Raw genomic sequence first — 13,959 nt, 5'->3', positions numbered from 1 at the left:
TGAATTAGTGAACAAAATTAAAATTATCTCCTCAGTCCCCTCTTTGATGAAATCGTATGTCATTTTGCTTTTCACATGAAAGACCCCCTTTGTCTGAGGAACTTTTTATGAGGCTGAATCGATTTTTTTTGCCTCACTGAATCAAAAGCCTCTGAAATTATTTAACATCAAACATTGTGTGAACTCATGTCTTTTGTCCTGCTAAGTCAATTTGGAACCAGGAATAGTAACTAATATTAAAATATTTAATATTAATTAATTAATATTAAAATATTATTAAAATATTTCAAAGTTTACATAAAAAGGAGATGGTTGTAGAAAATTATTTGTAAATGCCTACCTTTTTATGTTTTCATTTATGGTGCCCATTCTCATAAAGATTTTATAGAGAAAAGAGGGAGGGATGGATGGAGGAAAGGAGAATAGAAGAGGAAAAGTTATGAAGGCAGGTCAATTTGATTCCGTGTCTACTATTCACGAGGCACTGTGCTAAGCACTTTGAAAATATTAACAGATATTATCTTATTTTCTCCTTACAACAACATTGGGAAGTAAGTGCTGTTATGCTTCCCATTTTATGATTAAGGACACTGATGGATTGGTTAAATGACTTGCCCAACATAACACAGCTAATAAATGTCTGAGGTTTCCTGATTCCATGCTCAGCTCCCCATCCACTGCCTCATCACTTAGACTGAGTGACTTAGCTAAACATCAAGCCAAACTTTTTGTAGACATATTTTCCCCAAAATTACTTTTCAACGTTTTGTAAAGTCATATTATTCATAATCTTTCCGCATTTTACTTTTTCGTGTTTTACAAATTAGTTTGAAGTCTAAACCAACACTAATGGCAGTCTTTGTACTTGACCTGGAGGTTAAATATTTGCTGACTAAATTCATTTCTGTTCTCATTCATCTTCATTATTGTGGTTATTGCTTTACAGAGTTGGCTTTCTCAGAGAAAGAGTAATAGTCATGGCAAGTCTTTTATTTTTTTTTTCCCTAAAGGGTTACAACTTTTAGAAATTGTTCTCATGAGCTGTGCATGTGTGCAGGGATTTCTCATCTTCATCCTTTCTTGATTATTCTTGTTCACCATTATCATTGGTATAGCTACAGTGATGTGACTGTTACACAAACAGCTGATTTTGAAGTAAGAGCAACATTAAAAGCTTTTCTCAAATTACTGAAGCCAGATAATAGATAAGATTATATAATCTACTAATGAGCCTATAACTGAAAGCATTTCCAATGTGGAATATTATCTGTCAGAATTTGTTGTCATGGCCTTGAATTACTCATGCTTACTTCTGCACCTTGTGAAGGCAGTTGGAATTTAGAAAAATAATTCTAAGGTAAGATAGAATCATCAACCTCATTAATCAACAGTTTAATTCCTTGGTTAGAAGATGATAATCAGGTCTTATTTGACAGCTTTAGTTTGAATTATAGAGCTCGAAATTATATCCAGAGATTATTTATGAAACTGATTTGTTTGATACTCTCCTACCCTTTTAATATAAAATAGTTTTTTAAACTATACAAATAGTCCCAATTTTTCTGCATCTCCTAATCTTTACTGCATGTGGTCTCAGTGTCCATACTTCTAAGATTTGGAGTTAGAAGACAGATTCAAATTTTAGTTCCTAATTGACCTTAGAATTTTTGCCTCAATTTCCTCATCTCTCATTGATCTCTCAGTGCCTAGAAGGTCATTGGTTACTTTGAAAAGAGCAAAGTTTGAAGAATGAATGAATGAGAAGAGACTATAAATGATATTAAAAATATATTTTTATATATATAAACACATATATATAAACCATATAATTGTGGAGATACTATAAACACCTTTTTTTAGGAGTTTGGCTAAGAACCGGGAAGAAAAATATAGTTAAGGTAATTTTAATGGAGAGATTAGGCTATAGAGAAATTAATAATTATCTTGTGATCATGAAAGATATTTGTTTCATGAGAAAATTTAAAATACTAGTTTTTCAATTTTTAATTAGACTTCTCATACTTATTTCCAAATGTCCAGCCAAGGAAATATCTCAGAGTTAGGTTAAGGAATAGTGTTTGCTTGTAGCCTTTTAATAATGCCTGAGAAATTTTTGATTTGATAGTGGCATGTGTGATGTAATATTACCACACTAAATATATTTGGATTAAAATAATAAAATTAACTTGTCCAAAGCGGGTAACATTAAAAAACAAAAAACTTAAAACCTCTTAACTAATCAAATGCCTTGAATTAATGCAAACTGTTGCATTAATAATATATATATATATATAATATATATAATAATAATATATAATAATATATGGGTTAAAGACTGGACCTGTGCCTTTGTTGGCGTTTAGAACTCTCAGATAAAGAACTTCCTTCCACCAGTGCCAGTCAGAACTTTGTGTGCAGCTTGAAGTCATATTGAATTGCCTACGACATAAAGAGGTTAAGTGATTTATCCAGATCTTTCTATTTCTAAATTGGCTTTTTCTTCATTCTGCCATCTAGAAGGGGCCTTAAATATTATCTAATTTAGTTTCATCATTTTACTGATGAGGAAACTGAGACCCTAAGAACTGAAATGACTTGTCCAATATCATGTAAGTAGCGAATAGTAGGAACTAAGTTTCAAATCCAGGTCTTCTGACTCTAGAACTATTCTACTTTCTCAATCCCTATAAAACACATTCCAGCGTCAAGTGTTTGATATTAATTTTACTGCCATAGCTGAAAAATCCTTTGTTATATTTAAATGAGAGGTGGAGGGAATGGTAAAGGAGATGAACTAATTCATGACTTCAGACTCATTAAATTCTTCAAAGTTTCATGTAACAGCACATGAATGTAAAAGGGATCAAAAAGTGCTTTTGTAGATATAGTAATTAAAAAGAATAGCATTTATGTTTTAAAAAAGATTTAAAATGGTAGAGACAAAGTTTTAAACATGCAAAAAGTTTTTAAATATCTAAAAATAAAATATTCAACATATTTGAGTCATTAACATTTCAGAGGAAATATTGAAGTGCTTTCTCATAATGTTAAATTGTGACTCTTTACTCTTTGCCGGTTCATTCATTTTTCATCTGACATTTACATTTGCATCAGCTTTGGAAGGGGAGGGGAAAAATTAGAAGCTGAATGGTTAACTAAAACGATTTCTTCAGTTTCCAGTTCACTACTTTGACCACGCCCAGCGTTTTCTGCACTAGTTCTGACCCAGGAGGGAATAGAAAGTTGTATATGGGCTCTATAGAGGCCACTTCCAGCAGAATTTGGGTGCCTCTCATCTTCTACATCCAGGATCAATTAAAAGTTGTACTCCTCGTGTCTTTCAGTTTTCTGGAAAATAATGGTTATGAATGATAGCCTGAGAATTTCTTACCTTTGTCTATAATAAATAATAGATATAAATGAATACTTTTAGTAATAATGTTTAAGCTTTACTTTGAGCCATCAAAGAGGAAGTATGTGAGGGAGAGTCTGAGAAACAAGAATATTCAGGTGATGTTGATACTTAGGAAAGAAAGATTCTTTGTAATTGAATGAATAAAACTGAAAAATTTGGTGTAGCAATGACAAGTTTTGTTAATGGCACTTTAAGGACAAAGCGAGACATTGTATGTGGGTACATGCATAATACTCAACAAAGACTTGCTTCTTTTATGTTCCCTGGCACAGTGAGTAGGCATATTCCTTGCTCTGCATTACTTCTAGCCCTTTCCTACGCCATCTCTCAGGCATCTCTTCTCTTTTAAGGTTTGCTAAATCTATCTTTTTACCCTGTCTAGATTCTTGTTGTTCAGTCATGTCTGACTCTTCATGACTCCATGGATCCAGGCCTGTCTGCCCTCCACTATCTCTAAAAGACTATCCAAATTCATTGTTTCCATGACACTGTCTATCCATCTTATCCTCTGCTGTTTCCTTTTCCTTTTTCCTTCAATCTTTTCCTACATCAGAGTCTTTTTTGATGAGTCCTGCCTTCTCACCATATGGCCAAATTATCTTTAATTTCATCTTCAGATGAACAGTCTGAATTAATTTCTTTTAAGTAGTGACTGATTTGATCTCCTCGCTTTCTAAGGGACTCTCAAAAGTCTTCTTTAGTACCACAATTTGAAAGTATTGATTATATGGTGCTCAGCTTTCCTTATAGTCCAATTCTCACAACTTTATATTCTGGGGGAAAATCATAGCTTTGTCTCTATGGATTTTTGCAGCAAGGTGATGTCTCTGCTTTTTAGTATGCTGTTCAGATTTGCCATAGTTTTCTTTCCAAGGAGCAAGTATCTTCTAATTTTATGGCTGCCGTCGCCATCTGCATTGACCTTTGATTCCAAGAATATAAAATCTGATGCTGCTACTGTTTCTTCTTCCTCTGTTTGCCAGGAAGTGATGGGACCAGTTTTTTGATATTAAACTTCAAGCAGCTTTGATACTCTCCTCTCTTACTCTCATCAAGATGCTTCTTACTTCTTCACTTTCTGCCATTGTCCGCATATTGTTAATATTTCTCCTGACAACCTTAATTCTGACTTTTGATTCATCCAACCTTGCCATTTCACATAATATACTCTGAATATAAGTTAAATACATAAGGTGACGCTATACAGACTTGTCATACTTCTTTCTCAATATTAAATTAATCAGTTTGGTTCTAACTATTGTTTCTTAACTTCATACAGGTAGGTTCCTCAGGAGACAAGTGAGATCATCTGGTCCTCCCATCTCCTTGAGGTCTTCTCATATTTGGTTGAGGTCCATGCAGTCAAAGCTTTTAGTGTGGCCAATGAAGCAGAAATGGATGGTTTTTTTGTTGTTGTTTTTTTCCATAATCCAGCTTATGTTTGACAATGTGGTCTCTCGTTCCTTTGCCTCTTTGAAAACTAGTCTACACCTCTGGTAATTCTCAGTTCACATATTGGTGAAGCCTTGCTTAGCATAACCTTGCTGCATGCAAAATGGGCACAATTATTCAGTAATTCAATTATTCTTTGACATTATCATTCTTTAGGATTGGGATGTAAACTGATCTTTTCCAATATAGTGGCCACTGTTGGTTTCTCCAAATTTGCTGATTATATGTAGCACTTTAATCTTTTAGGATTTTAAGTAGTTCAGCTTGAATTTATCACCTCCATTAGCGGTGTTTCCTAAGGCCCATTGGTGATATTAAGATCTTTTTCAGATAGTTCTTCTGTGTCTTCTTGTTACCTTTTCTTAATCTTTTCTGTTTCTGTTAAGTCCCTACTATTTTTGTCTTTTATCATGCCCATTTTTGCATGAAGCATTCACTTGACATCTCTAATTTTCCTAAAGAGATTTCATCTTTTCCATTCTGTTGTTTTCTTCTATTTCTTTATATTGCTTATTTTAAGGAAACCTTATTTCTCCTTCCTATACTCTGGAATTCTGCATTCAGTTAGGTATTTCTTTTCTTCACTTTTCCTTTTTTTCTTTCCTCAGCTATTTGTAACACCCCATCAGATAGCCATTTTGCTTTCTTGCTCCTCCTTTTGTTTTTTGGTTGTTGTTGCCTCCTATACAGGATATTGTGAAACTCTGTCCTTAGTTCCTCAGATACTCTACCAGATCTAATCCCTTGCATCTATTCATCACCTCTACTTCATATTCATAAGGGATGCTATTTAGGTGGCAACTATGTGGATCGATAGTTTTCCCTATTTTCTTCAATTTGTGCCTGAATTTTACAATAAGAAGCTCATGATCTTAGCACTAGGTCTTGTTTTGACTGACTGAAGATTCTTATTTGCCACCTTTTATTGACACTAGGTCATTCTCTCTCTCCTTGTGACAATTTGCTCAGTACCCATTTTAATTGTCTTCTCCATCCCATGTCCCCATACTCCAGGACTTCAGAATTTGTGTTGATGACCCTTTATCTTCCCAGTCATAATTATGAACTCTTAACTTTGTTAGATGATCTTAATTTGCTATTCATCTTCACCTCACTTGCCCAGCATCTTACCAAAGCCAGTCCTTTTATATATGGTTGTTCTCTCAAACTTTCTTCCTGAATACTGTCTTATGACTGTTCTCTATTTCTGCCTCTTTAGTGGTCTTTGCATAATCATCACTTATCTCCTGCCTCAAAGGGTAAATGTCCCTTAACTTTCATTTCTTGGCCCTCTACATTTCTTAGAGACATTTTCCATTTCTGTAGATTTAATTATTGTCTCTATTCAGAGAGTTTCTAAATCTATATATCCATCTCTAATATTTCCTGGACTCTAGCCCAGTCTCACCAGTTGGCACCTGGACATCTGTCAGAATGCCCCTCTGCCATGTGAAATGCAGAGCATGTTTCTTCACCCCTCAGCTCCAAAATTCCCTATTTACTTTGAAATAGTCAGACAAGTTCACAGACTAAGTTATCTTGAACTTTTCCCCCCTTTCTTTACTCCATTCATAGAATTACTTGCAAAGTCTTATCAAATGTCCCTATATATCATCTTTCACATCCACTTGGACATCTCCATTTACATGCCATTGTCTCTAGGTCAGGCCCTCATAACCTCTTGCTGAGATTGTACTAATAGCTTCTAATTGGTCTGTTTCCATTCTCTTCCATCAGAATCATCTTCCTAAGGTCTGGGTCTGATGCCTTTGGAATTAGTGTCATTTGATTTTGCATTTGTATACAATTTTACCTAAAATATTTTCTAGTTGATATATTCTTAACTCTCAGTGAATTGCCTTTATATGAAAGCTTATGTTCATGTGCACAATTCTCCCCTTTCAAATTCTCCATTTTCCTCCCTTGCTTGACCTTACTCCCCATTTTAGACTATCTAATTTAATAATAATTTAATAAGATTTTAGATCTATCCATTTTAGAACCAAAACTGTCTCCTCTGCCATTTAACACCCTTCACCATCTGGTTCCACCTTACCTTTCCAGTTTTATTACATCTAAATGTAGGAAGATTCACATCCTCAGATTCCAATTAAACTGACTTCAACTGCTATTGCTCACATAAAATTTCATCTCTGGTCTCGATGCCTTTGCACAAGTTGCTCATTAACCCTAAATTATTTTCCCTTTTCACCTTCACCTCTTAGAATCCTTCACTTTCTACAAAACCAAGCTTAAGTACCATTTTCTATGTTGCTGGCGCTCCCTAATTTCTAGTTAAAATTACGTTGTATTTTGTGTATATTTCCATTTTGCACATTGACTCCTCATACAGGGACTTAAAGTTTTTCTTTTTATCTGTAGCACCAGCACAATGCCTAGCACCCAAAAAGTGCTTAACAAATGCTTGCTGATTGATTCATGTAAGGAAAGTCCATTGAATTGTTAATTCATCAGTAGGTAATTTATGTCAAATGTTTATCCCTGTCCATTTCTTTGCACTGATTTTCCAGTCTTGAGAATTAGTAAGCCCCACTCACTGCACATTCTATCATCTCTGTTCTTTCACTTCTTTTCTTTTTCTAAAACCTCACCTTCTGTCTTAGAATCAATACTAAGTACTGGATCCAAGGCAGAAGGGCAGTGAGGGCTGGCTGTAAGTGATCTGCCCAGGACCACCCAGCCAGCAAACGTCCGAGGCCACAGGTGAGCCCAGGACCCCCCCAGCTCCCTCACTGATCTCCAAGCTCGCCTAACCTGAAAAAACCCTCCCTTGATCCTTCCATCCTTGCCATCTTCCTTTGCCGCTAAACTATGAAAGGGCCCCCTTTCTCCCCTTCATCTCTCACAAGCTCACTTCTGACCTTCTCCTTCCACACTGCTCTCTCCAAAGTGACTCCTGATCCAGCGGCCTTTTCTCCCCCCTCTTCTCCTTGACTTCTGGGCAGCGTCTGACCCCGAGGACCACCCACCCCTGGGGCCTCTCTGGGGCTCCAGTTCCCACCCAGGACTTGTGGGTGCCTCTTCTCTTTTCCCGCACCGGCTCGCCTGGATTGAGCTGACATCTTGATGCCGATGATTCTCAAGTGTAGCTTTCCTGCTCCCATCTCTGCAGACCTTCATCTTGCCTCTCCAGCTTCTCAGACATTTTGTCCAGCAGACGCTTAAACTCAATATTACTCCATAGACCTCGGTGCCTTCCCCCTTGTCCTCTGCCATCCCGCCTTCTCTGTTACTCTGCAGGCGATGGCATCCTCCCAGAGCTGCGGCTGTCATGGGCTGGGAGTCCTCCTGTCCTCACGGCTCCCTCTCCCCGCAGCCTGTGTTAAGGGGCCATCGCGCCGCTGCTGCTCGGACTCCAGGGTGGGCCTGGCTGCCCCAAGGCTCTTCTCGCTCCAATCCATTCTCCATTGGGATGGACAGGAAGCGAGTTTCCTAAAACTGGTGGGATGGCCTTTACGGGCCCACTGCCAGCCGCAGGCGTTTTCTCTATCTCTGTACCTGGAATGTTCTCAAAGTTCTGCTCCAACTACAGACCTCCGTCACTTCCAACCCATTAGTCCCCCCATCTCGCCTTCTCAAGGAAGACCGCTCAAGCCCCTCCCCCAATCCTCTCCCATTTCCCCCAGACGTCACTTGCTTGGTATAGACTCCCCATGTGCTGTCTTCCTCATGTTACTGTAAGCCCCTTGCGGGTAGGGGCTGCCTGGCTTCTTTTTGTGCCTGACACAGTGTTTCATAAGTGTTTAATGAATTTGGATGTCATTTGGGGATGGAGACTGCCGGACCTGTGATTTCACTGAGATGGGTCAGTCCCTCCTCTGCAGAGGGCTGTAAGAGGCGGCTCTGTATGCCAGCACAGAACTGTTTCCAAAAAGTAAGAAGCAGCTTTTCAGTAGGTAGGTCTACAAACAAATACGAGTAATATTTTTAATAGACTTTAGTCACCATTATTAATTAATTCCTCTTGCTGACAAAATTTTTTCACAGTATATTTCATAAGAGAATGTTAAAGTATAATTCAGGGTGCACAGTAAAAACTGGATAGTGTATCCGTGAATTTCAATGACAATTTAAAGTCTCCTCTTGTTCCTTGGACCCCTCTTAAGCCCCCGCCTACTGAAGACAACAGGCATTCATGCTCATTTTCCAGCGTCAAACATGTAACTTCGAATTCTAAGAACGCGGTATTGCTAACACAAGGCAGCGTGGAACGCTGGAGAGAGCCGGCCTTGGAGTCGGGAGGCGCTGAGTCGAGCACCTCCTCCAAGTCCTGCCTCTGACCAGGGACAGCCCCAGGCAACTCTCCGAGGCTAGGAAAGCACAGCAAGTGCATCTGCTTCCCTAGAGGAAGTGTTCACTGGGAGCTCCCTACATCGATGAAATCACAGGTCCAGTCCAAACCTTGGTGTGTTTGTAAGCTTCGTATAAGTGTGTAAAAAAGCAGAGCATGTAATATCTGTATGTATGAGAGCTGGTCTATTTTCATGTCATTTCATTTCCTTGAGAGGTTTTTTGCCTACCTTAAAGAGGAAGAAATTGAAGCAAAATGATAGTGTTAATCCATTTATGAAGTATATAATTATAGATTTTACATAGTTATAAAACTTAGTTAAAGTGAACTCAAAAAGTTTTAAAAGTTTGAATGTATTGGAAGAGAAAATAAGGTGGCACCTGTTTAAAATGTTTTTAAAATAAGAGTGTATTTTGCATTTTCTACAATGATATAGACTGTGCCACCATTCATCCCGAATCCCCTTTTATTTGTGCTATTCTGCCTTACATTGGAAGTCAAAATTAAGAAATGTTGATGTGCTAAAATAAGTTCCTCTATTTTAGTGAGTTAGTTTTCATAAAATTAATTTTGTTGAAATGGCAACAATGTAAGTTATTGATTTTTTTTTAAGGTGGTTTCAAACACCATCACAGGTTTTTTACCATGCAGCAACAGAACATGGAGGGAAAGATGTATATCCAGGGCAGTGCTTATGGGAAGGTTGTGAGCCTTTTCAGCGACAGAGGTTTTCCTTTATTACCCACTTACAGGTACAGTTTTCTTAATGCTCTTTAAAAAGGAAACAATCTGAATGAATTAAAGAACTTAATATCTATTTTTTTCTTTTCTCTCTCAAAAAGGATAAGCATTGCTCAAGGGATGCTCTGCTTGCAGGATTAAAACAAGATGAACCAGGACAAGTAGGAAATCAAAAACCTTCCAACAAGTAAGAATCAGGAACCTGAGCCTAAAGAGAAGGAAAGAAGTGAAAATCAGAAGAGATCCATAAAACCATAGTAGGCAGTATGATTAAATAGAGTGAGCACTGGATTGGCAGTCAGGAGACTTGAGTTCTGTCTAACCTTAGCTTTTCCATCAACTAGTTGTGTGACCATCGATAAGTCACTTCATTTCTCTGGGCATCCAGTCTTCATCAGTAAAATAAGACAGAAGTGTAAGCTCTTTTACAGCTTTGAAATAATTTGATTATGTTTCATAGAAATTAAAGGAGTGCGTCTTAACTCCATTTCCTGTGCATTGGACATTCATGGCAGAACGAACTACCCTTCCTAGGGGCTGAAGTGACCTGAAAGGTGTACTGAGTCTTAATAGATACGGGCAGTTTTGTTTTTAAAATGAGAAATGCATTTTTTTTTCCTTCTGTAAAGTATTTATTCTCTTTGTAGGTTTGGAAGCATATTATATAATACTTAACTAGTAAATACTTTTCACTGCTATGTGCCAAGCACTTGAGGCAATAGAAAGAGAAATAAGACATTGTTGCTGCCTTCAGTACTTTTACAATCTAGTAATAAATACTTCCTGTCCCAACAAATCTATTTTTGAATTGTCTGCTTTTCAGGTATCAAGATTAAGTGCAGAAAAAAAAAAACATTTAATTTTTTCATGTGACAATTTTAACCTAAGGCAGCGTCAATGATTGACTCAGAATCCTCTTAATTTTAAGCTTTCCATTGATAAATATTTTAGTCAATACAAATCCCTCTTGAAGGCTTCCCTGTTTTGCTTGAAGCACAACCAGCTTCTCACAAGCCTGTGGTCTTCCTCACTCCCGTAGCCTGTCAGTTTCCACATCTGGTTAATTCTGTCTCCAGCACATCTCTTACACTCCCGCCTGCTCTCCTCCCTCGCCTCTGCGCTCGGTCAGGCCCTTCGCACTTCTCCCTTGGACTGCTGCAGGCGTGGTCTCCCTGCTTCAGGCCTCTCCCCCTCTTGAACTTCCCTCCACACAGCTTCAGAATTAATCTTCCTAAAACACAACTCTCACCTCACCAGGTCCCTTTCCAGTATTTCAAGGGGCACCTTACTGCATCTCTCATAAAAGACTCCTCAGATGGCGCCTCCCTAGTCCTCCTCTTATTCCTGTAGTCCGGCCGGCCTGGGAGCTGCCCCTTTTCACAGTGTTGTTTCCCACTTGGTACCTCGGCACCTGGCCTAACATTAGGAAATCGTCTTGGATTTCTTACCTTTCTTTAAAGCCCAAATCACATGGCCTTTCCTGATCCAATTTTTAATGCTCACTTCCTTTTGAAATTACTTTGTTTCATATTTTATATGCTTTGTGTTTACTTATTTGTATACATATTGTAACAAGTCCCTCCTGTTCTCGGGTGAAATGTAAACGAGGGACTGTTGTTTCTGTCCCAACAATGCCTTACATACACTAAGCATTTAATAAAACTTTGCCATATTAAATTGAGAACCAAGAGAGTGTGTTGTCTCAGAAACTATGAAAAAATGGACAAGTGGCTGTTAGGGAACAGCGTCAAATGTTAGAGAACTCAAGGAGAGAAAAAGACCATTGAATTTACTAACGAATGCCTTGAAATATGTAGGGCCTCCCTCTGAATAGTCTGCCAGCATGGATGGTTTTTGTCTTTCTCATAGATTGAGAAAATTAATATTGAGTTTTGATTTTAACTCCCTATGAAGGAAGACAAAATAGTAAAACTTTAAAATACACCTGCCATAATTCCATGTTGCAACTCTATTAAAAAAAATTCATCTTTATTCCAATAACAAATTTCCACGTAAGTTTTCCAGAGTTGCACAATTCATGTTGTCCCCCTCCCCTGCTCCCCATCTCAGCGGACAGGCACATATTGCAGCTGCATCGTCATCTTGTCGAGATAGGCGTCCTCGCTCGATGATAACTAGCAGTTATTTATGATGCTGGCTGTGTTCGAGGAAACTGAGGCAAAAAGGTTAAGGGAGTTGCTCCGGGTCACCCAGCTAACACGTATCTGAGGAGTGCAGGATTCCTCCTGCCAGCCCCAGGCTGTGTCCGCAGCTTCTGTGACGGGCATCTGCGTTTTTCCTCAGAGATCCGCCCCGTAGCAGAGGCGGGATGTCCCGTGAGCCCCGAGCTTTAGGGAAAGTATTTCAGCCTAGAAAGTTTACGAGGGGTCCTCTGCGGAGCTCCCCCATCAGCTTCTGGGTTTCATTTTCATTTTAGCATGCTCATAGATCTTTGCTAAGGTACAGACTAGAACTTCTGCAGTGAATTTATCACGGCAGGCTCTTCTCCTCCTTGGCTTTTTAAAAAGTGTTTTATTCCAGCACTTTTATCCAGGTTGCTCATTCATCCAAAGCAGCTAGTTCAGAGTGGTCTATACTGGAACAGCTATTGATGATTTAAACCTAAAAACGAAGGAGGAGCCAAGCTTTGCCCAAACTAACAGGCACAAATAACAGGAATGCTGGGCAGCAGAAGGCTCTGATTAGGCCATTCCAGAAGTATTCCCCCGGAGAGGCAGTGCTTTAAGCTTAATCCCTATTTCTCACAGACAGCCCAACAAGGGGATGCTCATCACTTTCTTTCTTCTCCTCTGATTAATTTAGGCAGCCAACTTCAGGGGGTACAACCTCGACTCCCAGAACACAAAAGGCCATCGTGAATCATCCTAGCGCTGCCCTCATGGCACTTCGGAGGGGATCAAGAAACCTTGTCTTTAGAGATTTCACAGTAAGTGTACCCTGAATCTCAGTTTTTAGAAAGCAGGGTGAGGGTGATCTAATTATTGAATGATTCTTCTTTGTTTTTAAGGATGAAAAAGAGGGACCAATAACTAAACACATTCGACTAACTGCTGCCTTAATATTAAAAAATATTGGTAAATATTCAGAATGCGGTCGAAGGTGAGTAATCTACTAATGTTCTCCATTAATCGAGTTCCCAAATCATGTTTTTAACATTTAAGTGTTGAATTTACTTCATTCTTGGAAGAAAAAGCTCCATATAATAATTTGGCAGTTTTACATACCAGCCTTTCTTGTTCCACAGTCAATGTATGTGAAAATATTTTCATTTGGTTGAGTTTAGGATAAATTGTTTAAAATTGATTTAACAATTTAATGAGAAATGTTTTGTTAATGTTTTTACAAACATATTCAGAAGGTTCTGTTAAAATGGAACCGCATGACTTTGCAACATCGATTTGTAGACAGAAGGATGTACTTTTAACTTGACTTGTTAATTTCTAAATTAATTTTCTTTGGCAGATTATTGATATCTAAAATGAAGCAAAAAAGATTAAACCAAAGACATTTGTGGTAACAATGTGTTTATGTAGTAATTTTTGGTTTACAAAGCAGCATTTTCCTTAAAACAATCCTGTGAAGCAGAAAACTAAAATCTTGCTAAAAACTCAAGGGAAAGAGAATTAAACATTGTTGTCAAACTTCAGATTGGAATAGTAACTTTTATTGTGTGACACTGATGCTTACAGATACACTGGCTGTTTTAAATTGGCGTATTTGTGAACATCAACCTCGCACAATAAAACATGACTCACCACAGCTACTAAATCAGTTTTTAGTCTGAACCAGGCAAAGCTCATTGCAACTCGGTGGAAACATCAAATTTCACAGTGACGAACAATAGGTTAATCCTTGAGAGTTCAAATGTAGGATTTTATGGGAAAGTATTAGCTAACTAGAAGATCTTAAAGCTACTAAATATATCATTGATACTGAAATGCATTTTTCTTCACTACTTTGATCAAAGTTAACAGCTACAAATCTTTTTATCTTGCTCATTTCTATTTAAAAAACCAAA

The 13,959-nt window shown here is 38.0% G+C and overlaps 1 protein-coding gene across 1 annotated transcript in view; it reads left to right on the top strand.

The window, feature by feature from the left end:
• The window catches only part of ARID2 (AT-rich interaction domain 2), a 241,388-nt gene that overhangs the window by 224,546 nt on the left and 2,883 nt on the right, over positions 1–13,959 (top strand). The window contains exons 17-20 of the mRNA XM_044677286.1: positions 9,793–9,931; positions 10,022–10,107; positions 12,744–12,867; positions 12,949–13,040. Of these exons, the coding sequence (XP_044533221.1) occupies positions 9,793–9,931; positions 10,022–10,107; positions 12,744–12,867; positions 12,949–13,040 (441 nt within the window). The remainder of the gene's footprint in view (positions 1–9,792; positions 9,932–10,021; positions 10,108–12,743; positions 12,868–12,948; positions 13,041–13,959) is intronic.

Source organism: Gracilinanus agilis, chromosome 5 (genome assembly GCF_016433145.1).
Source record: "Gracilinanus agilis isolate LMUSP501 chromosome 5, AgileGrace, whole genome shotgun sequence".
NCBI lineage: Eukaryota > Metazoa > Chordata > Mammalia > Didelphimorphia > Didelphidae > Gracilinanus > Gracilinanus agilis.
Note: the sequence above shows the minus strand (reverse complement) of the source record. Positions and strands in the feature narration are given on the sequence as shown.